Here is a 23,481-nt window from a genome sequence, read left to right as displayed (position 1 = left end):
AATCTGAAAATCTATATATTTTACAAGATAATATATTTTAATATTTTTTTTTTGCAGATAAAATAACCACCAGCTTACAATGGTGAAAACCATTAAAGGATGTCCCATAATTCCCTGAGTATATTTTTACATTTAAATAATCATATTTCTCATATTTCTCATTGGTAATGTACATTATGGGGTTTTGTGTTACATTTTTCATTGATTAAAGTGGTACTCCATAACTTTTGCCTCTGCATCACCATCTCTGTTTAACATAAACTTGCAGGTTACCTTACATACTAATGCTTATGTACATTGATGTCAATTAAAGTTTTCTGTAAAATCTGATCCAACCTATAAATCACTATATTAGATTGCCATTGTGAATCAGGGTAAGGTTAGAATATTTTATTGCATAATAACTAATTTTTGTTAATTAAAAAAAAAAGTTTGAAATAGTGGCTTTAATTTTGTGTTACACTTACTTAACAGAAAAATAACCCAATGCTACATTAAAAAATAATTGGTATACTGTATAAACATTTTACATGAATAGGCATTTTTTATTTTAAAATTATGTGATAATCTACAGTTTTTGAAAGTAAAAGTCTGACGTTTTTAAAATCTGATGACTCATCATCTTTTTAATCTCAATGAAAACAAAACCAAAGTAATCTTGTTTGTCCCTACACTCTTAAAAAAAAAGATGTTTCACCATGCCACTAAAGTACCTTTTCTGTTTAAATGTTTTTTAAAGAACCTTCTTCTTCTGTTTCAAAAAAGGTTCTTCAGATTATAAAAAAATCAAAGAAATGGTTCATTGAGAAACCAAAACATGTTCTTGTATGACATCATGTTTGTGTTCACGGAGAAGCCTCTTTGCCAATTTTACGGAAATTGTCTGGGACCAAAGTGCTGTGTGAATGGGGTTTGTTACATTTCATGTTGATGAATTAATGTTGAACTTTCATTTTCATGGTGTTTCGTATTTGTGTGTATGATACTGTGCACCTTCTCTATGCAAGTATTGGGACCAAACTATGGAAGGGCCACTTTTCCGTAATGTGGTTGTCTGCTTTACTATCTAAATGATGGTTAACTGAATTTTATTTTGTCAAGTACAAACAGATTTATAGATCATATATCATGTATATAAGTTAATACAATTTGCACTTAAGAATTTTAAAATATTCAAAACTTTGCTCTGAAATATAGAATTAAAGTCCCTGTACTGACTGTACTGACCCTGAAATATGTAGTACTGGGCCTAAAACTTTTCCACAAGCGACCATGTTTCCTGTATAAGATGCTTACATGTTTCCTGTTTTTTCAAAGGTTTTCTGGCAACCACTGCTTCCAGATTTTTATTGTTAAAACAACAGACTGTTGGCTTATTTGGTCCTAGTTACAGTAAGTATCCATTCTGTGTTGTAATCTTTCATACTCACCGTAATGATCTGTCCAAATCTAAAGTCAACCCGATGTAGTACTGATTTTCTGATCCTCTAGATATCTATAAACAAACCATCAGATAGTCCATCTCACATGTCTATGTGGAAAACACTTTATAATCACATCTTCAGCTACTGTTTCAATCTCGGCAGCTGCTTCAAACTCTTGCATCAGGGATGAGCTGTTATTGCCTTTTTTCTGACTCAACTGCCTCCAATTATGGAGACACTAAAACCAAGACAGTCCAGCTGGTCCAAACAGGTTTATGTTTATGTGGCACAATTCACATACACTGACTGAGATTTAGACCAACCTGATCATTTAACCTACCTGTTTAAATAAAAAACGTCTCTCAGCCTGACCAGTAATGACAACAAGATCAGCGTGATTCTTCTTACAGAAGGCACGAGCGTCTTCCATAGGGTGCAGATCAAGATTAATAAAATACTGACTGCCATTGTACTGAATCCAGCCATCAGACGTCTTGTTATATTCTATAGTGAGAGGAAAAATGACAAAAACAATTCATTTATGAGATCTATAGCTACAAAACATTTCCGAGACATCCTTCGTTCAACATAAAGTATCTTATTCAGTTATAAGACATTATAGGGTACAGTAATCAACTGTATGATTCATGAATAAAAACTTTTATATTTCAGATGTTTTGAGGGAGCGTGCAATTGGCATGCTGACTAAATTGAATGTTCATTTCTCTACCATAAGCCATCTTCAAATGCGTATCAAAGAATTTGGCAGTACATCACAACCACAGACCACGTATAACCACACCAGCCCAGGAACTCCAAGGTTGTCTTGAGACCAGCCACACGGAAAGCTGCTGCAACAATAGGTTTACAGAACCAAAGAATCTTTGAAGGAAGCTCATCTGCATGCTAGTCATCCTCGTTGGGGTCTCGACCTGGCTGCAGTTTGTCTTTGTAACCATCTTAAGGGGGCAATTGGTCAAATTTGATGGCGTCTGGCACATTGGAGAGGTATTCTCTATACGGATGAATTCTGTTTTTTACTGGACAGGGCAGATGGCAGACAGCCTGTATGGTGTTGTGTGGGTGCGCTGTTTGCTGATGTCAACATTGTGGATCGAGTGGCCCATGGTGGCTGTTGGGTTATGATACGAGCAGGGGTATGTTATGGACAACGAAAACAGGTGCATTTTATTGATGCCTTTTTAAATGCACAGAGATACTATGACAAGATCCAGAGACCCATTGTTGTGCCATTCATTTATGTCCATCACCTCCATGTCCATGTTGCAGCATGATAATGCACGGCCTCGTGTACACAATTCCTTAAAGCTGAAAAATTCAAATTTTTGCATGGCCAATCATCTTAAGACCAGCTACTGCAATATTCGGTTTGTATAACCAAAGAATTTCTGCAGAAACTGTCAGAAGCTCATCTGCATGCTCATCTTCAGGGTCTCGACATGACTTCAGTTCATCATCGTAAACTAATTGAGTGGGCAAATGCTCAGTACTGACTTGAGTGGACATGTCAACCACTGAGCATGTTTTGGATGCTGTGGACCGGTGTAAACGAGAGCGTGTTTCAGTTCCTGTCAATATCCAGCAGCTTTGCACAGCCATTGAGGAGGAATAGACCAACATTTCACACAATTAGCAACCAGATCAACTCTATGTGAAGGAGATGTGTTGCACTACGTGAGGTCACCTCATGTGTGGTGTGAGGTGGTCACAACAAATACTGACTGGTTTTCAGAAGCTGGTTAATTACCCATCTCAACTTCTGTTAAAGTGATGATCACTTATTCCATATGTCGTTCTTAGTGCCCTTTGAACTAAAAATATTCTCTCCCTTTGGATTGGAATCTTCCAAAGGGTTTATATCTCCCAAGGGTTTTTCCCTCCTAGGACTTTTTTTTATTTCCTCGGCTAAAAGCCCCGTTTTTTTTTCTCCTAGGGTTTTTTTTAACCCGGGGAGGCAGCCTTCTTGGGCTTAACTTAGCTTCCTCTTCTAGATGTTACGCTCGCTTATAATGTTGAGTCATAGCCGCAGCAAATTTAACAACACATCCTCACCCCATGTCGTCAATATTTGACGACACTTGACCATTCGTCAATATGTGACGGGGAGGGTATACCTTTCGCGTCATTTTTTGACGAACTGGGGACTTCAATACTATTACGTCCGTTTAGGGTTAGATTACGCAAAATTAAACAGTGTACGCGAAATTAAACAGTTGTCACCTGGCGTTGGGGTTAGAGTTAGGTTTGGGTAGGGATGTCATTATGTAAATCTAACCCTAAACCGACGCGAAAATGGTAAGAAAATAGGAAAGAGAATGCAACGGACGTAATAGTATTGAAGTCCCCAGTTCGTCAAAAAATGACACGAAAGGTATACCCTCCCCGTCACATATTGACGAATGGTCAAGTGTCGTCAAATATTGACGACATGGGGTGAGGATGTGTTGAATTTAACTGCTTATGCTATCGTGTATTATGTTGTGCTATCTGTCGCTTTTCTGTGCTTTTCACTGTTTCTATAAATGTAAAGCTGCTTTGAAACAATTAACTATTGTGAAAAGCGCTATATAAATAAAATTGAATTGAATTGAATCTTACTTAAAATTGCCGTGTGGACTGCAGCTACTGTTTGTCAGTATTTTCCTTTTAACATGTTTGATCATGGAAATGTACGCTTATATGAACTGCATACATTTTTTTAGTGGTGCTTGCATTTATGCAAAGCGTCATTATTGTTATTCCCCAGCCATAATTTCTTTTTCTTCTTTAAATGTCTGAACAATTTTGTCGTGTAACCCATCCCATATAGTTTGTCGTAGACCCATGAATGAGGGCTCAAATCGACCAGCTTATTGGGGAATGGCTACCCAGTCTCACAAAATTACGTACCTATAGTCACATAATTTTTTGATTCTTTTTCGTGATACTGTCACAAATTTCCACGTTTTTTCGTGATCGTATCACAAATTTCTGTTTATGTGTCATTGTCACGTATTGGTTACTCAACTGTTTTGTCCTAATTTCTTAGCATTTTCGCTTTGGTTTAGGGCCAGATTTGGTGTTTGCAATACACTGTAAAAAATTACCCTGGAGGGTGTTAAATTTAACCCATGAAAATTAGTTATAATTTAATTAAGTATATAAGCTACCAAGTAAAATAAAAAATAATGGGTATATTCTACCTTCACTATCCAATTTTTAACAGTAATAACTGCAATACTAAAAAAATAAGTAACATATACCCCAAAATATTGGCCTTAGCACCGCAAAGTGCGCATGAATCAACATCCAGGCGGGACTCGAGTCACCATTTTTCATATCATTTCGGCGGGAGTGTGGTGGGTTAAAAAAATAAATAAAAAAAATAAATAAAATATGCAAAGGAAAACTGACAATAAAACTAATAATAATTAGTGTCATCAGAATATGTTGTTATCATTGGAAAATTAATTGAATGTCCTTAATGCATACTGTTTGTGATGTTGGCGATTGGTATCCCTAGCCTATTGATGATCGATCATTTGATTATTTTTGCCTGGGGACTTTCACCTGTAGGGGGAGGGAGCGCGCTGCTCAGACAATACAGAGACTCAGATGATGTTGCAGCAGCTCCGTGTCCTGTGTCTTTTATTGACTCTTTATCTCCCCTAACCAGGTATGAGATGAGTAATTGTAATTAAATACACTTTATATACGTAAAAGCTGTGGTAAATGGCAAGTGTCATTGTGTAAAGTGTATTAATTGTTTAAATATACGTGTCTAAAAGTTCGTTTAAGTTAACCGCGTGTGTGTCACGTGTATCACTGATGAAAGTTAAACTGATTTCAGAGACCATATGGTAATATAAATGTGAAAAACGGAATATTTAAATGTGAAACTCAATGTAAACTAATATCATATTGGTGTTTGAGAACTAATTTAACAGTTAGGTTACAGATGACAGTGCTTTAAGAAAAGTAATCTGTTGGTTCATAGGAGAAAGTGTAATATGTGTTTGTGTGTGTAATATGTGTGTTTGGCTTACATGTTATAATTCTTGAGCTATGGTAAATGGTACATATGTTTAAAATGTTGAGACAAAGTACTATATGTGAATATTATATGCCATATACAGCACATAGCATTATTAATGTTTGTTGTAATTCAAGTTTCTATTGAAATTATTTGATTAATTTGTGGAAAGAGTACCTGTTCAGAAGCTGTATGTGAGTAATTCTGTTTTCTTTCTGTATATGGTGTTTTCTCTAAACAGATAATCTGTTGTTATATATCTTTCATTGATATATGAGAATGCATAAATATTTGCATTAATGTCAGACAATACAGAGACTCAGATGATGTTGCAGCAGCTCCGTGTCCTGTGTCTTTTATTGACTCTTTATCTCCCCTAACCAGGCGGTCAGGGTGCTACATTTTGGAGGCCCCAGCGAGGATTTGAATGCAGTGCGAGTTGGCTTTCAGTGACGACAGTCCTTCTCCAGTGCCATTCAGTCTTCTACTCAGCCCAGGTGACCAGTGAAGTGAAGGTGTCCGTGTCGAGCCAGGAAGGAAAGTGCTAGCAATCTGAGGTTTATTTTCAATACCAGGAGCGCTGCAGGATTCCAGCCTGCTAAAGGCATTTCTTCTTTCACTTTGCACACACCCAGACTGAGTAACTCATGGATCAAGTAGAGGATCTGAAGCTTGAGGTGATAGGAGCAGTATATGCTCTCTCACGAGAACATTTAATCGGACTGTGTGAATTCCTAGGAATTAAATGTGAACATGTCAGTAGCAAAAGCCGGTCATTTTTTATTTCTTTAATTGTGAGACACATTGAGAGAGAGGCATTACAGGAGCTTGAAGATGAGGGTATGGCAGAGCTTTTGTGTATTAAAGATAAAATCTGTGAAGTCCAGAGGGTTAATGAAAGTAGTGATTCAGAAAGACAGACAGCACCAACCACTAAAAGTGTGAATGTAAATCCAGTAGCAGAAAACACAGAACAGGAAAAACTGCAAAAAGAAATTGACACATTACAATCAGCATTACAAAAGTTAATAATGCAAAAACAGAGAGCAGCTAATCACACACCACAACACGCAGGTACACAACAGAACATAAGTACTATACAGAGTTATTCCCCAGTGCCAAGTCCAAATGTACAGCCAGACACAAGCTCCGATCTGCAGTTCATGACACACAGACCAGTCATGCCACCCTGGAACAGAGAATTCAAAATAGCAGGACAAATAGGTGAACCTGGTCAAAAAGATAAACTCACCTTTTCAAGTTTGGCGCATCAAATCGAACATGGATTGAGCAGGGGAGTATCAGAGCTTGAAATAGTGGATGCAGTAATAAGAGCAATCGCACCGGGCATGCAGCTGCGTAGTTACCTGGAAGGAAAACCAAATTTAACCCTTCCTGTGCTGAGACGTATACTGAGAGCACATTATCAGGAAAGAGGCGCAACTGAATTGTACAAACAACTTACCTCCGAAGTGCAGAATAGTAAGGAGACCCCACAAAGTTTCCTCGTTCGGTGTCTTGATTTAAGGCAAAAGATCCTGTTCGCATCCCAGGAAGCTGAATCCAGTTTGAAATATGACCCAAACCTAGTTCAGAGCATGTTTCTCCACACTGTTCTTACTGGCTTACAAAATGACAGTATCAGAAGTGATCTGCAACCTTACTTGACGACCATTGATGTGAGTGATGAAATTCTTTTTGATAAAGTCAATGTTGCTTGTGCAAATGAAACCGAGCGGCAAAACAAGAAGAAGCTGATATATCAACACACCAAAGTGACTCCAGTGCAGGTTAATGAAGTTGCTGTTGAAAAGAAAGGAAAGACACAGTGCCACAAAAACACAGAGAAAGTTGAACCTGACATTTTGAGTGAGTTAAAGGAAATGCGGTCTGACATGGCACTGTTGAAGGATCTCAGTGCAGAGGTGTCTCAAATTAAAGAATCTATTCTACAACCTCAGATCATGTCCACGCAGTTTTCTGCCAATGGAAGGGAACCAACCAACATGCCACCACCTCAGCCTCAGTACCCACCCCAGCCTCAGTACCCACCTCAACGTTATGCGCAGCAATATGACAGGAGAATGGGGGCATATCAGCAGCCACAGTGGCTCCCTGCACAACGCTATCATCCTCCCTCAACTCGGGTGAGAAAATGTCTGGCATGTCAGCAAAGCGGATTAGATGTATACTGTAGTCACTGTTATAGATGTGGCAGTAATGACCATTTTGTGGCTGGTTGTAGAGCACGAGGCTCAATGATGTACAGAGAGCAGTCGTTAAACGGGACAGGGTCACGACTGCGGGACGAGGAGTGACCAGATATTCAGCAATGTCCCCACAAAGATGTGCACAGTGTGGTATCACAGGCTCAGACTTTCGACTGCAACAATGTGCTGCCTGTAAACAAACATTGTATTGTTCAAAAACATGTCAAGCTAAACACTGGACAGTTCATGTAAAACAATGTAACCAGACAGCAAGAGTACACACAAATTCTACAATGCACAGCAAGACATGCAAAGCCGACAAGTCTACATGTGCTGCATTTGTAGGAAAGCAGTGTTTAGTGCCGTGTTACCTTCAAGGGCTGCTAGTTGATGTGTTGTGGGATACAGGATCTCAAGTTTGTATAGTGGATGAACAGTGGAAGAGTGAGCATTTGCCAAACATCAGATTGAGAAATGTGGCAGAGGTAATTGATGCACCTGAAGGACTTCGGCTAGTGGCGGCAAACGGACAGGAAATACCTTATATTGGATGGATGGAAGTAAGTTTTGGTTTGGCCTTAAATGAAGTGGAAACAGAAGAACTTATAGTACCTGTGTTAGTGATGAGTGGAAGTCAGCTTCGTCATCCCATCGTCGGATATAATGTGATCGAGCAATTGGTGAACACTGGGAGAATAACGCAGCCAATCACAAGTGAATTTCAGAAAACAGACTGTCCTAGTGCCGGAACAGTTCAAGCCTTCATCAAACAAATCCATGCTGAAACACCATGTGAATATACTGTCACAACAACAAAAGAAAATGTTAATGTGCCCAAACATACATCGGTACAAGTGGAATGTATAATACAGACATACAGACCAAAGCATGACACAGTGCTCATTTTTGAGCCTGACGTGAATCCACAGTGGACAGAGGGATTGGAGTTCTGTGAGACAATAGTAACCTTGCGGCGACATACAACGCACATAGTTGTCAGCGTTCAGAAACCTACCGATCATGACTTACTGTTAGCAGGCAAGATGGTTATAGGTACAGCGCAACCCATACAGGCTGTTTATCCAACTGCCACTTTTGAGGGACCTGGTCTAACTTCGGTGATGGTCAGTCAAACCAACAATGGAACCAGCAATACTTCAGATGTCGCCTGGGTTCCGCCAGTCAATTTGAGCCATCTCAGTGAGTCTGAAAGACAAATAGTTCAGCAAATGTTAAAAGAAGAAGCAGCTTCATTTTCTCAATCTGACAATGACATAGGCTGTATCGAGAAACTACAACTTGCCATTTCACTGAAAGACACAAATCCTGTTGCCCGCACTTACCGGTCAGTGCCTAAACCCCTCTACCAAGAGATGAAAAACTACCTGCATGATCTCATTGCACAAGGATGGGTGCAGAAATCAAATTCACCATATGCCTCACCTGTTGTATGTGTCCAAAAAAAAGATGGCAGCTTACGCTTGTGTATCGATTTCAGAGAGCTGAACCGGAAAACACATCCTGATAGACAGCCCATTCCCCGGGTCCAAGACATTATGGACAGTTTGGGGGGGAACTCCTGGTTTTCGCTGCTGGACCAAGGTAAAGCATATCATCAGGGCTTCATGGCCAAGGAGAGTAGACCATTAACAGCCTTTGTGACACCGTGGGGTTTATATGAGTGGATTCGGATACCTTTCGGCCTTATGAATGCTCCTTCAGCTTTCCAACGCTGCATGGAGGAGTGTTTAGATGAGCTAAGAGACAACATCTGTGTTCCTTATCTGGATGACACGTTAGTGTTCAGTAAAACCTTTGAAGATCATGTGAACGATGTAAGGAAAGTCCTGCAAAGATTGAGACAGTATGGAATCAAACTAAAACCTGGCAAATGCGAACTATTTAAACGTGAGGTGCGATACCTTGGAAGGATTGTCTCAGCGGAAGGGAGTAAGATGGACCCGGCTGATACAGCTGCCGTGAGAAGTCTGAAAGATAAAAGACCAAGCACAGTTGGACAGTTGAGAGCAGTCATGGGTCTGTTGAGCTACTATCGACAATATATAAAGGATTTCTCCAGAATTGCGAGTCCGCTGTATGACCTGTTAAAGGAAACAGAGAAAGAGAAGGAAAATTCCAAGGAGATATGTAATCAACAGGCTAAAGGAAAGAAAAGGGGAGTGCCATCTCACAGGCCGATTGTGTGGACAGACAAACACCAAGAGATAATGGAGGGACTGATCGATTGTCTAGTTGAACCACCAGTACTTGCATTCCCGGACTTCTCACAGCCATTCATACTTCATACTGACGCATCGAATCAGGGTCTTGGGGCAGTTCTATGTCAAAAGCAAGCGGAAAAGCTTAGAGTTATCGCTTATGGATCTCGAACCCTGACAGCCGCGGAAAAGAAGTATCACCTCCACTCAGGGAAATTGGAGTTCCTTGCCCTGAAGTGGGCTGTCACTGAAAAATTCAAGGATTATCTGTACTATGCTCCAACCTTCACAGTGTATAGTGACAATAATCCACTTACTTATGTCTTGACTAGTGCAAAGCTGAATGCGACAGGATGTAGATGGGTGGCGGAACTCGCAGATTTCCATTTTAACATCAAGTACCGGCCTGGCAAAGAAAATGTGGATGCAGATACCCTATCCAGAATGCCACTGAACATTGAAAGCGTAATAAAGACATACACTGAAGAAGTGCCATCTGACTGTGTCGAAGCAACCATTCAATCTGTTGAAGCACCACACAACATCTCTTGGACTGCAATGATTTCTCTTGACGACACCATGGAGTTTGAGCATGCATGCGAGCCATTACCTGTGGAGGAGATCAGAAAAGAACAACAAAATGATGACCACATTGGACCTGTTCTACAGTATAAACTGTCCAATGAAAAGCCAACAGGGCATCTGTTTAAGACCTTGAGTGCACAAAGTAAATGCTTATTGCGCAGTTGGGACAAACTTTTCTTGGGAGACGATGGCATCCTCCGTAGAAAGACGAATACCCAGACACAGCTAGTCTTACCTGCAAGGTACAAGCAGCATGTATTGAGAGCATTACATGATAACATGGGTCATCAAGGTCTTGATCGAACAATGTCTTTAATCAGAGAAAGGTTCTATTGGCCACAAATGCAAAATGATGTTGAGCATTATGTCACCAAGAGTTGTGTTTGCCTGAAACAGAAGAAACCATGTAGGGAGGCCAGAGCACCACTCCAAAATATCGTTACTACTCACCCGTTCGAGCTTGTGTCCATAGACTTCTTACACTTGGATAAATGTAAAGGAGGATATGAGTATATTCTAATTGTGGTTGACCATTTCACACGATTTGCACAAGCCTATGCAACTACCTCAAAATCGGCTAAAACTGTTGTTGACAAGTTGTTTAATGACTACGCTCTGAAGTTTGGGTTCCCAGAAAGAATTCATCATGACCAAGGAGGAGAGTTCGAAAACCAGCTGGTTGCTCAGTTGAAGAAAAGTTGTGGAGTTGCTGGATCAAGGACCACGCCATATCACCCCCAAGGGAATGGGCAAGTTGAACGTTTCAACCGAACGTTGCTTCAGATGCTGAAGACGTTGACGGAACAGCAGAAAACTAATTGGAAAGAGTCACTCAACAAACTCATCTTTGCATACAACAGCACAAAGTGTGAGGTGACAGGATTTTCACCATTTTACTTACTGTTTGGAAGGTCCCCAAGATTACCTGTTGATCTATTGTTCAGTTTGACATCAGAAACCGGAACTACTGATTATAAAGAGTATGTAAAGAGATGGAGACAAGAAATGCAGGAAGCATTGGAAATCACCAGAAATACGGCAAAGAAGGTGGCAGGAAGAAACAAGAGGAACTATGATGAAAAAGTGAGGGGTTCTATGTTATGTCCTGGAGATCGCGTCTTAGTGAGGAACTTGACACCTAGGGGTGGAACCGGGAAGCTGCGAAACCATTGGGAAGATAGTGTACACACAGTGGTGCGTCAAATAGGAGGAAAAGGCCCGGTTTTTGAAGTGAAACCAGAACAGGGTAAAGGAAGATCACGCGTTCTCCACCGTAACCTCTTGATGCCTTGTGATTATCTCCCATTGGAGAGTGATCTTGAAATGGAAGAAAAGACAAAGAGACCAGTGAAAAGACAAAAAACAGTAAATAGATGTGAAGCAGACCCGGAAGAAGACGAGGATGAAGATGATTCTTACTATAATTACCTACCTGTGGCCCATCATCAGCAACCTCGGTGTGAAAACTGGCGAAATGAATACCTACCTGAAGTCCAGTTGCAGCAACCTGAGGAAGGAAACGGAGAGTTAAAAAGTGGAAACTTACCAGTTATCCTGCACAGTGAACCTGGAAAAACTGCGGTTTGTTGACAGGTAGGTTTTTTTTAACTTGTTGATATCATCATGAATGGAAATGTTAAGTTGTTTAACGGTAAAATCTACCAGAAGTTTAGTCATTTGCGTGCTTCTCTGTCTCTGTTATCGAGTGACAGATTGATAGAATGTCAGTCAGGTTAGCTTTGAAATATTGCCCAGTTCTTGCACCTGCGAATACGAATAAAAATCCATATTTATGATTAAAATATTAACTTCCATTATTATTATTTACATGTCTGAATCTCGTGAACAGCGGAGCTGCTCAATATGAGTGGTTGAACTTGAGCAAGCCACGTGACGAGAGAGAGAGCAGCGGACGGTTGATGTACGATGATGACGGGAGGCCGTCGAGCAGACAAACAAACAACCAACGGTAAAGCTGTCGTTGCTAGATAATTACTGTAAAAGTTTTCTTGCATTTATCTGTTAATATATTGAGTTTTGTTTTAGAAGGGATCCATTTATGAAGCCATTTTATTATTATTATTATCACTTACGGATTTATCATTAACGTTGCCTTTCCATGGGCTTTTTAATTTAATGTCTGTTCAAAAAAGTATTTCGTAGTTCATATGTTATATATGTAACTTGTATATGAAGTTGAATCACTTAAAATTGAATGTAAGTATGTTCTTGTTAGTGTTCAATGTTTTATGCACGTGTACTGTGAGTTATATGTAGCTAATATAAAGTTGTATTTTTGCACTTAAGTTTTAAATGAAGTTGAAATGTTTGTTTGTATCGATATAGCATGCTAGTCTTCTGAGGTAAATGAGATCAGTTTTTCCTCTCATATTATTGTCTTCTTTAATTTTCTAATGATAACGTGAAGAACAGTATTTAGGAATCTTGCTTTTAATTATTTTTTAACATCTCATGAAGACTTTGGTTTATTTTTTTATGAAATAATATGTTCAAGAAGCTTTATGTAAAACTATGATATGTTGTATTTCACTTAAAATACATGTACTTCCATTAATTCGTTTTAAATGTTTACAGAATGTTATTTGGTCAAGAAAGCAATTTATGCAATCTTGTGTATGACTATTTTCTTATTCAACCCTCTCTGAATAAGTAATATGTAATGTTTCTTAATAGCGAATCATTATTAATAATAATTTAATAGATCTGTTGCTTAATACCAATAGGGTTAATGTTATAAATTTTTTATAAATAATTAGTTATGAAAAAATTAGGTAGACCTTACCTAATTTTTTTTAGTTTATCATAGTAATTAAATTTAGGTACTCTTTACTCAAATATATAGGATATAATTTACTCAAACAAAGTGAGTGCAAATTGTTACAACAATTTTATTGAGTAAATTCTATAGGTTGTTTTTTACAGTGTAGGATGTCACTTTAAGTATTGGTTTATACTGTTTGTTTCAGATTTATTTTTTATATTTTCTAATTTTTAAACCATTGTCACCTGGCGTTAGGGTTAGAGTTGGGTTTGGATGTCATTTTATGTAAATCTAACCCTAAACCGAAGCAAAAATGCTAAGAAACTAGGACAAAACAGCCGAGCAACCAATACTCGACAACGACACACAAACAGAAATCGTGACATGATCACGAAAAAACGTGGAAATTCGTGACTCAAAAAATTATGTGACTATAGGTACGTAATTTCGTGTGACTGGGCTGAGAATGGTGTGCTATGAATTTTCTAAGCAATCGGCTGCATGATGTTCCCACAGGGGATGAAAAATCACCCGAATAACATTGTGGCAAACTTTGACGGCTCGTACGTTTAAGCAAGGATTTCGTAGAAACATGTCGGTAAGTACATTTGAAGAGCGTGTTAGGCTATGTTAAACATACCTCACATTTGGGTGTAACTTGTACCCGTCGGGTGTAAGAGGTGACCGAATTTTCCCATAGACAAACAATGGGGCGAAAATGCCATAGACTTAACACTGCAACAAATTTTGACAGGATAACTCTAAACACTCCCTAGCAACCAAACAGAGGTACCCTAGCAACCATTTAGTAAGACCTGTACATCTGTATCAGAACATCGTAGAGACATTGGAGTGGGCTCTTTTGAGTCAGGTTAACAGTATTGTAACATTTTGTAACCAGAGTTTTGCCACTTCACATTGTTTTAGAAAATGTACCTACAGTTACTAGTTTATTTAGGTTCCTCAATCAACCGGTTGTTTATGTGAGATTGTGTCTGGTAGATTGTCTATTTGTTAGAAAAATGATTATTTCTAAGATAAATCAATCACAACATTATATGTCACAGACACATATAAAAACAGAAATATTACTACAGAGACTTACAGATCTAAAGTAGTAGAGCAACAAGACAGATGATACACGTTTACATCTTTACCTTGAATGACTGATGTCGGAGGGGATTTTGGAGTTATGCCTGTTAAAAGAACAAAACACAAAATAAGTACCATAGAAACTTTAATAAAACAATAGAATTGTTAAAAAAGATTGACTTCTTAAAATAGCCTTGATACTAGCTGTTTAAAAGTATTACGTTCAGAGAAATGTTTTGAGAGAAAGTATTTTCTCATGATAGAACAAAAAAAATATAAATTTGATTTTTTTTATTATTTCTGAGAAAAAAAATCTCTCAAGTATATGTTTTTTGCTATTAATGTGAAAACATTTTCTCTTAAAAAAAGTGTTTCTATCAAAACGCTTTTCTTTGCTCTCGATGCAATTTCTTGCTCTCGTGTCAGGATTTTGCTTTCTCTGTGAAAATTGTGTCATCGTCTTGTCTTGGGAACCGAATCATTACACCGTTGTTCGGTTCACCTAGATAGATGCCGTCTCTGCTTTTAGTTGTCTCTAATGTTTGAGTAAGATGATGACACACAACTCGATGGATAGCTGGCTGAGCAAGTTCACAGCACTGAAGATTAAACATTAAAAAATGAAATGGTACTCTTATTCATGAATGAATGTGTATTATATTATTAGCTTGCTAATCGCTAATTAGCCATCATGCTAGGTAAACTTGCAAATGCCAAATGAATGTTTTGATTCACTCCTTAACTTAGTGAGTGATCTAGTTTCTACCTTTGCACTTGCTAGCCTCAAAGCACCTGAAGAGTAACTGCTTGTTCATCATATACAACCTCCTGTACAACTTTCAACCAACGTTAGTGTGCATGGAAGGTGGCAATGCCACCCGTCCAAGAAACACGGAATCGTCCCGTATTTACAGGCAAAATGACGCGTATCAAATCAATACGGGACGCGATTTGTCCCGTATTTTACATACACTCTTAAAACGAATGTGTTAAATTGAGATATCTTTCTTATAAGGACAACACATCTAGTGTTTTATTTACATGAACTCAAAATCAATACGAAATAGGGGTGACCCCGAATAGTCGAAGATTCGATGCATCGATAGGAGAAGCCTGATTTGACTACCAATCTCACAGTTGAATCGTCGCAGATGTGTTATGAAATGAGGATCCTTTAATTTTGGCCATATTTGGGTGCACTGTGCACAAATCTGATTTCACATATAACAGCTTTCTCCCAATATATTAATATACAACATATTATTATAATTCTGCAAATAATATGTGAAGTATCAGCTTTCAATAAATATTTTTAAAATGCGTTAATAAATACAGCAACCCCTGTGACGGGGCTACACGTCCATTAGAGGTTTCTATGTTAATAAACATTTAAAAGAAAAAGCTGGCAATTCTGACTATACTTTCATTCTTTTAATAATTTCTTTATTTTATTTTATTTATAATCACTTTGGGTTATCTGATGTATCTATTTGGCTTGTGTTTTGTTTTCGTGCACTTGAGGCATTTTGCACATATTTGTTCTGCACTTTGTTACTTCTGACCTTATTTTATAAAAAAAAAATGTATTTATTATAAACGTAAATTCTGATCTAATTTAAGTCTGTACATTTTGGATTGCTTTTCGTTGTATCGATGTTGCGCTATTGCGTGCTTGCCATGCTTGCGCATGCAATTTAGCCGAACGTGCTAGGTGCTCTTCGTCTCATATTTAGGAGTTCATCAAACTAAAACATTAAAAAACGGATGTTTTTGACGGGTAAAAGTTTTTAAAATGTATTTAAAACATTGTGGTTATCTTGTCAAAAGTTAAACTACAAAACAGGTAAGCCGTTTCTTTAAATTTCGGTGATAAAAACGGAAAATATCTGCAAAATATCTGTATTTATGGCTGACACGACTGATGATGATATGATGATGATATCAAATGATAGAAAAGAGATTCCTGAAATAAATAATATCATCAGTTGTTTCTGTATCTTAAGTGAATGGAGATGATCAAAGTGAAAGCATGCAAGCAGGTATTTCTGTGCTAAATAATAACGCGTAGTGTCTATAAAATCATTAATTTCAGTGTTTTTATGAATTGTATATAAAGCTTATAGTTTTTATAATTTCCAGTAACAATCACAAAGTATTTGTCATTTCTCATTTGTCGTTTTTTTTTTTGGTCATGACTGCTTTGACGCGCTTAATCTCCAAATTAAATAAAAACACTGAATTAGCCGAGGTTTCCAAGGCAGGATCACCTTTGTTATATTTTTAGGTTTAGTTATCAAAATGTTTTTTTGTGTGTGATGTTCTGTAGATTGTGGCTTTAAAATGTTATGAGGAATAATTAAACAAATGTTGCCTTACATTTTACCTTAAAAATATATAAATGCATCGTCAGTTTTGTCTTCGTTCATCACTTGAAAGACAGTTTAGGTCACTTTATCAGAAACTTGTTGATGTGTGCTGCTTGTGAAAGAAAATAAAAGTTATTAATTTGTACCTGGTCTGACCCCCTCCCAACCCATGCACAAACACACATAGATGATTCAACTATCGGTCGACTATGAAAAGATTCGACAATTCTGATTCGAATATGTAAATCCTTAGTCGAGGACAGCCCTACTTCAGTGCTGTGAACTTGCTCAGCCAGCTATCCATCGAGATGTGTGTCATCATCTTACTCAAACATTAGACTGTCCGTGCTCAACTAAAAGCAGAGACGGCATCTATCTAGGTGAACCGAACAGCGGTGTGGTGATTCAGTTCGATTCCCGAGACAGGACGGTGCTTTCCCGACTGGCCGGTGGGAGCGTGGCCCCGCCCATGGCGCAATTTTCACAGAGAAAGCAAAATCCTGACACGAGAGCAAGAAAATGCATCGAGAGCGAAGAAAAGCGTTTTGATAGAAACACTTTTTTTTTAGAGAAATTTTTTTTTCTCAGAAATAATTTAAAACATTTCCAATTTATATTTTTTATGTTCTATCATTCTATACTTTCTCTCAAAACTTTTTTTAGTCTCAAATATTATAATTTTTTGCTATTGGTATGAAAACTTTTTCTCCCAAATATTCTTTTTTTTCTCGTGAAATGCTTCTTTGCTGTCGGTGTGATGGCTTTTTCTTTCAGGTAGTTTTATTTCTCTCAGATCATTTAATTTATCGCATGTAATAAAGAAACATATCTCACTCCATACATGTGACCCTGCTCGTGAAAAACCAGCTAAAGGCATCGTTTAGTGATTTACTGTTTTATACATAAAATCATCCTCTATAATGTAAAGAACACTCTGTAAAAATATAATCGTGATATCTTCAATATTCACTTCAGTATCTTCTGGTCATTCCAAAGATTGAAATCAATGTTAAATCAAGTATTGATGCTCCCCATCTTATCTTTAGATTATGAGCCTCCAGACTGGATTTCACAGCAGGGTCACACGTATGTGCATATATCTGTATGTGTACCTATAGGAATCTGACAGATCCAGTCATTATAAACATCACAATCACGATCTTCCCAAATGTATCCATACCAAAAGGGTCCACTGTCTACACAGTATTCATGATTATTTTTGTAGTTTGGTCGATAGGTGCGCCAGTTCTCATAATCCAACTAAAACAGAAACATGATACAAAATGTAAGATAATATTAGAAGGAAAACCTTAACACAAATAGACAGAGAGTAATGAGAAATCACTCACAGGAGTTTGATCTGACCACACAAAACCAGATTTACTGTCCAATGAATTTAAGCCGATCCACGCATCTTCTGTGCTTGAATACAGTGTGCTTAAAATGACAGTGATTATTGTTTTGAGAAGAAAGATGAAGCATAAGGGTTCAAAGGTAAATATTTAATTATAAAATGGGTAAGAGTTTGATAACTTGAGCAGTTGTGAGTACTTACGGTAACAAATTAATTTCATTTTTTGAATGAAAGCTCGCTAAATCACCACCAATAGCTCGACAGAAGTCACGCGCTTCAAACCAAGTCTTCTTCTTCTCCTTCTTATTTCTGTAGATCTAAGAAATACATACAATATGAAAACTTTAAGTGCACATTTTCCCTCTCATCAACATAAAGACATTGATAATGCTTCTGATTCGAGCTGTTACAGACACTCAGTGTTTCAGGAGAATCGTGTGTCTTCACATTTACCTTAACACAATTGTCTGGGTCTTTTTTAATCCAATTATCCGGGCAGCTGGGAGGTCGTGTGGTCGGAGGCTCTCGGGTTGTAGTGACTCCTTCTGCCATTTTCTTACAGATGTATTTCTGTTTAGTGTTGCAGGCCAGTACATCCCATAATCCTGCTGAAGTTCCTGTTAACATTGCTACACAACCTTTGTGCTTATCTGAGTGTGAAAATACAAAGACGTGAGAAGTTAAATTCTTGTAGATTTGACTTTGATTGATGTCACAAAGACCGAACACAATGAAACTCATCAACATACCTGGCATGCCTACATTAAAGTGTGTAAACTTGACTTTAGCACCATTGATCCACTGGAATTGCTCAGTCTGATGAGTATTAGACAAACCAATCCAGAAATATTTCTCAGGTCGAAGACCAACCAAACTGATGAGAAATGCGCTCTCATTTCTAATAGCAAAGATACCACATTGTATTATTCATTTCACTGTAATTTTGTAATTTAGTTATCCTGCCTAAACTAATATGTATTTTACTCAAAAACCACAAATGTAGAATATAATATTCCATATTACAGTTATGAGAATGGCATTATTTTCTCTTGACAGACTACTGATAACTGTTTTGATTCAATGAACTACTAAATGAACATTTTAACTCGCTTCAAATTGTCTACAAATGTCAAACTTCTTTGTTCAAGGCAACTTGAAAAAAAAAATCAAATCTCCACAATGTTCACTTAATGTCATGTACATCACCTGCTGCCAACATCAACCAGGTTAGCTGCGGCCTGCTCACACGTCAGTTTGGCATCATCGAATGTTTTTGTTTCCATGGCAACATTATAACAGTAATAGCCAAACCTAAACCAACCCTGTGAAAAGACATTCTCACTATCACCAAATGTCCTTTAAATATAATTTACATCTTTATATTTACACAACACTTAATACAGAAGGACATGTCTGGCGGTTATGGGGGGCTAGGGGGCATCCCCCCAGATTCTGCTCAGTAAAAAATGCAATTCACTATTACATAAACATAATAACACAACACATTAATATGAAGCTATTATATTTAGAGTAAAACATGGTGAGCAGTCTCAGCAGCTTTCAGTATGTTTGTTTAGAGGTGGTTCTGTTTATTAAAATATGCAGTTTGGTTGAAGCATGATATACAGTAGATATAAATTAAATAAGATAGTTATACAGTAATCCCATTTCTCTGTCTTACCCCTTCCCCCTTAGTTTTGCACGTTCACGAGAGCGAAAGGGCTATCCCAATTGGTCCTTACTCTCACGTGAACATGCAAAATTAAGGGGTAGGGGGAAGGGGTAAGACAGAGAAATGGGATTGGGCCTAAATATAAAGTATTGTAACAGCTGCACTTTGCTTGCAGTTTTAAAACTGGGGTTTGGGAGGGCGCATGCCAAAAAAGTTTGAGAACCACTTGGTCATAGAATTGATTTTACAAAAACTATTTCATGTTTTTTTTTGGGGGGGGGGGGTTGATTTGTAATTTGTCAGTGCGTTTATTGTGTTCATTGCATTAGTGTATCTTTATTATTCAGACTCACAGCTGGACATCCAGGACTGATGACCTCTGGAGATCCTTCAGGTTTAGTGGAAGCTTTCTTCTTACAGATGTAACCATGAGTTGACTCACACAGATGATCTGACCACTTTCCCTCCTATTACACAAATGGTAAGCATCACTAATGAAAAATTATGACCATAAAACAATCAAAAAGAAACTGTAGTGAGAACAAGAAGCAAAAAGTAAATAAAAACTACCCACCTTTCCTTTGATGAGAACACAATCCTCCATTCGATTTGTGATGGGTGAAGGTTCTCCAACAAACCATTTAGTGAAGGTGACGTGTGATCTATCTGACCACTCAAACTGATTCTGAATCCTTTGATCATTAAGACCAATCCAGAGCTCATCAGTCGACACTACACAACAACAACAACACTCAATTTTGTACCAACTGCTTTTATCGTAAGTTTCCAAAACGATCTCATTACAGGCGCCATATTACGTGCTTTATCATTAAGGTCATAGGTCATATTGGACCTGGCAAGAGCTATTTACAAACAAACCGAAATAAATGGGAAAGCTGTGGAACACACTAAGGGCCAGATATACTAACAGCATGCACCAGCGTAAACCATCATTTTTCCGTTAAATAATGCCTGTCTGGATTAACTGAAAACACGCGGTCCGTCGTTAGCGCTGAAAAGGTGAGGTTTAGTTATTTTTGCCACTGATCTAATTGCATATGCAGTTTCCCCTGTAAGACGCAAAATTTATGGTTGGAGATTATTTATGCAACGCAATTTACTAAGGTTTGCGCGTGTAATGTTACTGGTATTACGCCATTATTTAACAGCATGTCTTAAACCATTTTGCACATGAATGGCTGCAGTTGTTGCTGATAGGAGGAGGGTACATCAGAGATCAAAGAGCGTGTCGTACAAGGCAGAGGATTTTTTTAATGCCAGAAGATTATATTATTCTACAACAATATTGTTTGCCAACCCATGTTATTAGGGGTCAAGCCACGAAGTGGCGTAGACACCTATTGTTTCTGTTAGTTTTCTTATTATTATTTATCTTCCTCGTTCTTCCACCCAAAAGTCAATGGCAGCCCATAGAACCGTACATAGGAAAGTTATGAAATTTGGCACACATGTAGAGGACAGTCTCAGAAGTTACTATAGCAACATTGGTGTGTCTGACTCAAACCCTCTAGCGCCACCAACAGTCCAAAAATCCACTTATGTTCATGCTCATAACTTCTGACCCGTGAGTCCTAGAAACTAAATTCTTGTTTCCTCTGCATCCTTGGCTCATGATGATTCAAATGCACACATTGATGTCATTTGTGTCATGCAAATCTTTCCGCCATTTTGAATTTTTCGTAAAACCTACTTTTTCGAACTCCTCCTAGACCGTTTGTCCGATTTGCATGTCCTTTGGTATGTAGCATCTAGAGACACCCAAGACAAAAAGTTATCAAAAGCTTTTTGATAGACCAATGCGTTCTCATATAAATTGACAAAATATATGGCGGCGAGCACGCCAAAACAGACGTGAGGCCGTATCTTCGCAACACTTTGGTGTATCGACACGAAACTTGGTATATGTCATTACAGTCATGACTTGAGGGTGCCTGCAACGTTTCGTCACAGCGCCACCTAGTGGTCACGAGATTCGAAAAATGCCTATTTTTGCTTATAACTACTTCAAACTTGAGTCTAAAATCACGAAGGTGGTCTTGTTAGATTCCTTGAGGCATGCCGAGTCAAACGATACCAAACGGTTTTCGGTCAGCCATTTTGGGTGTCGGCCATTTTGAATTTTCTCATTAAGTTCAGTATTTCACAAACAGAATGGCGTATCGCTACGAAATTTGGCATGGTTCATCAGTGACATGTTCTGAGCGCAACTATAAATCTTTAGGACAGGGCCACCTAGTGGTCAGGATATGTAAATAAATTGTTTAAAATCTTTATATCATTTGATTAAATTGCCACACAGACATTAGACAACACTCTATTGATTCCTTGGCTCATGCTGAGTCCGACTGTACCAAATATGTCTGAGTCAAACCTACTTCCTGTCGGCCATTTTGAATTATATTGAACACCTACTTTTTCAAACTCCTCTTAGAGCGCTTGTGTGATTGGCTTGATTTTTGTTATGCATCATCTAGAGACACTCTAGACAAAAAGTTATCAAAAGCTTTTCGGTAGACCTATCCGTTGTCGTATAACGCATCAAAGAATGCGAGGGCGAGCACGCCAAAATGTGTTTGAGCCTGTATCTTCGCAAAACTTTTGTGTATTAATATGAGACTTGGTATATGTCATAACAGTGATGACCTGAGGGTGCATGCAACATTTCGTCACACTGCCCCCTACTGGTCAGGAGATATGAAAAATGTCTATTTTTGCTTATAACTACTGCAAACTTGAATGTAAAATTATGAGACTGGTCTTGTTAGATTTCTTGAGGCATGCCGAGTCAAACGATACCAAATGGTTTTTGGTCGGCCATTTTGTGTGTCGGCCATTTTGAATTTTTTCTTTAAGTTCAAGTATTTCAGAAACGCAATTGCGTATTGTTATGAAACTTGGTATGGTTCATCAGCAACATGGTCTGGGAGGACTTGTAAACTTTTCGGTGCCCCCTAGTGGTCAAGAGATTTGAAGCTATATCTCTGCATCTCTTTATCGTATTTACACCAAATTTGGTGGGTGTCATCACAATCAAGGCCTGAGTTACAATTTATTGTTTGGTCAGTGCCCCCTAGTGGTCAAGTCATTTAAGGCTATATCTCCGTATCGGTTTATCGTATTTACACTTAATTTGGTATGTGTCATCACAGTCATGACCTGAGGCACCATCTATTGTTTCGGCACAGCGCCACCTAGTGGTCTCAAGATACGAAAAAATTGCTATTTTTTTCATAAAACTAATGCAAACTTAGATCTTAAATCATGACAGTCATCACGTATGAATCATTTTTTGCCATGTTTGGCTTGACCCCGGTATCGCTGCTTGCAGCTATATTTAGGGGTCAAGCCCCGAAGGGGCGTAGAACCCTATTGTTATTGTTAGTTTTCTTATTATTATTATTATTAGGGGTCAAGCCCCGAAGGGGCGTAGAACCCTATTGTTATTGTTAGTTTTCTTATTATTAGGGGTCAAGCCCCGAAGGGGCGTAGAACCCTATTGTTATTGTTAGTTTTCTTATTATTATTATTATTATTATTATTATTAGGGGTCAAGCCCCGAAGGGGCGAAGACCCCTATTGTATCCGTTAGTTTTCTTTTTATAATAATAATAATTATTATTATTAGTTATTCTTCTTCCGCCATTGCGGTCTATGGCAGCCCATAGAACCGTACGTAGGAAAGTTATGAAATTTGGCATACTGATAAAGGACACTCCAATGTGT

General features: G+C 38.1%; 1 protein-coding gene across 3 annotated transcripts in view; it reads right to left on the bottom strand.

The window, feature by feature from the left end:
- Positions 1–23,481, bottom strand: part of LOC129453284 (macrophage mannose receptor 1) — a 218,648-nt gene that overhangs the window by 179,656 nt on the left and 15,511 nt on the right. For 2 of the 3 annotated variants that reach the window (XM_073859579.1, XM_073859580.1), the window contains exons 5-13: positions 20,312–20,469; positions 20,091–20,204; positions 19,272–19,387; positions 18,815–18,963; positions 18,519–18,715; positions 18,267–18,382; positions 18,061–18,148; positions 17,824–17,971; positions 14,411–14,449 (exon numbers count right to left, since the gene is read on the bottom strand). In XM_073859579.1, coding sequence (XP_073715680.1) covers positions 14,411–14,449; positions 17,824–17,971; positions 18,061–18,148; positions 18,267–18,382; positions 18,519–18,715; positions 18,815–18,963; positions 19,272–19,387; positions 20,091–20,204; positions 20,312–20,469 — 1,125 coding nt within the window. Of the gene's footprint in view, positions 1–1,430; positions 1,496–1,764; positions 1,929–14,410; positions 14,450–17,823; positions 17,972–18,060; positions 18,149–18,266; positions 18,383–18,518; positions 18,716–18,814; positions 18,964–19,271; positions 19,388–20,090; positions 20,205–20,311; positions 20,470–23,481 lie in introns of all 3 variants that reach the window. The other variant, XM_073859581.1, reaches the window with a different exon arrangement.

Source organism: Misgurnus anguillicaudatus, chromosome 21 (genome assembly GCF_027580225.2).
Source record: "Misgurnus anguillicaudatus chromosome 21, ASM2758022v2, whole genome shotgun sequence".
In the NCBI taxonomy this organism is placed as follows: Eukaryota; Metazoa; Chordata; class Actinopteri; order Cypriniformes; family Cobitidae; genus Misgurnus; species Misgurnus anguillicaudatus.
This window is presented reverse-complemented; position numbering and strand designations above follow the sequence as displayed.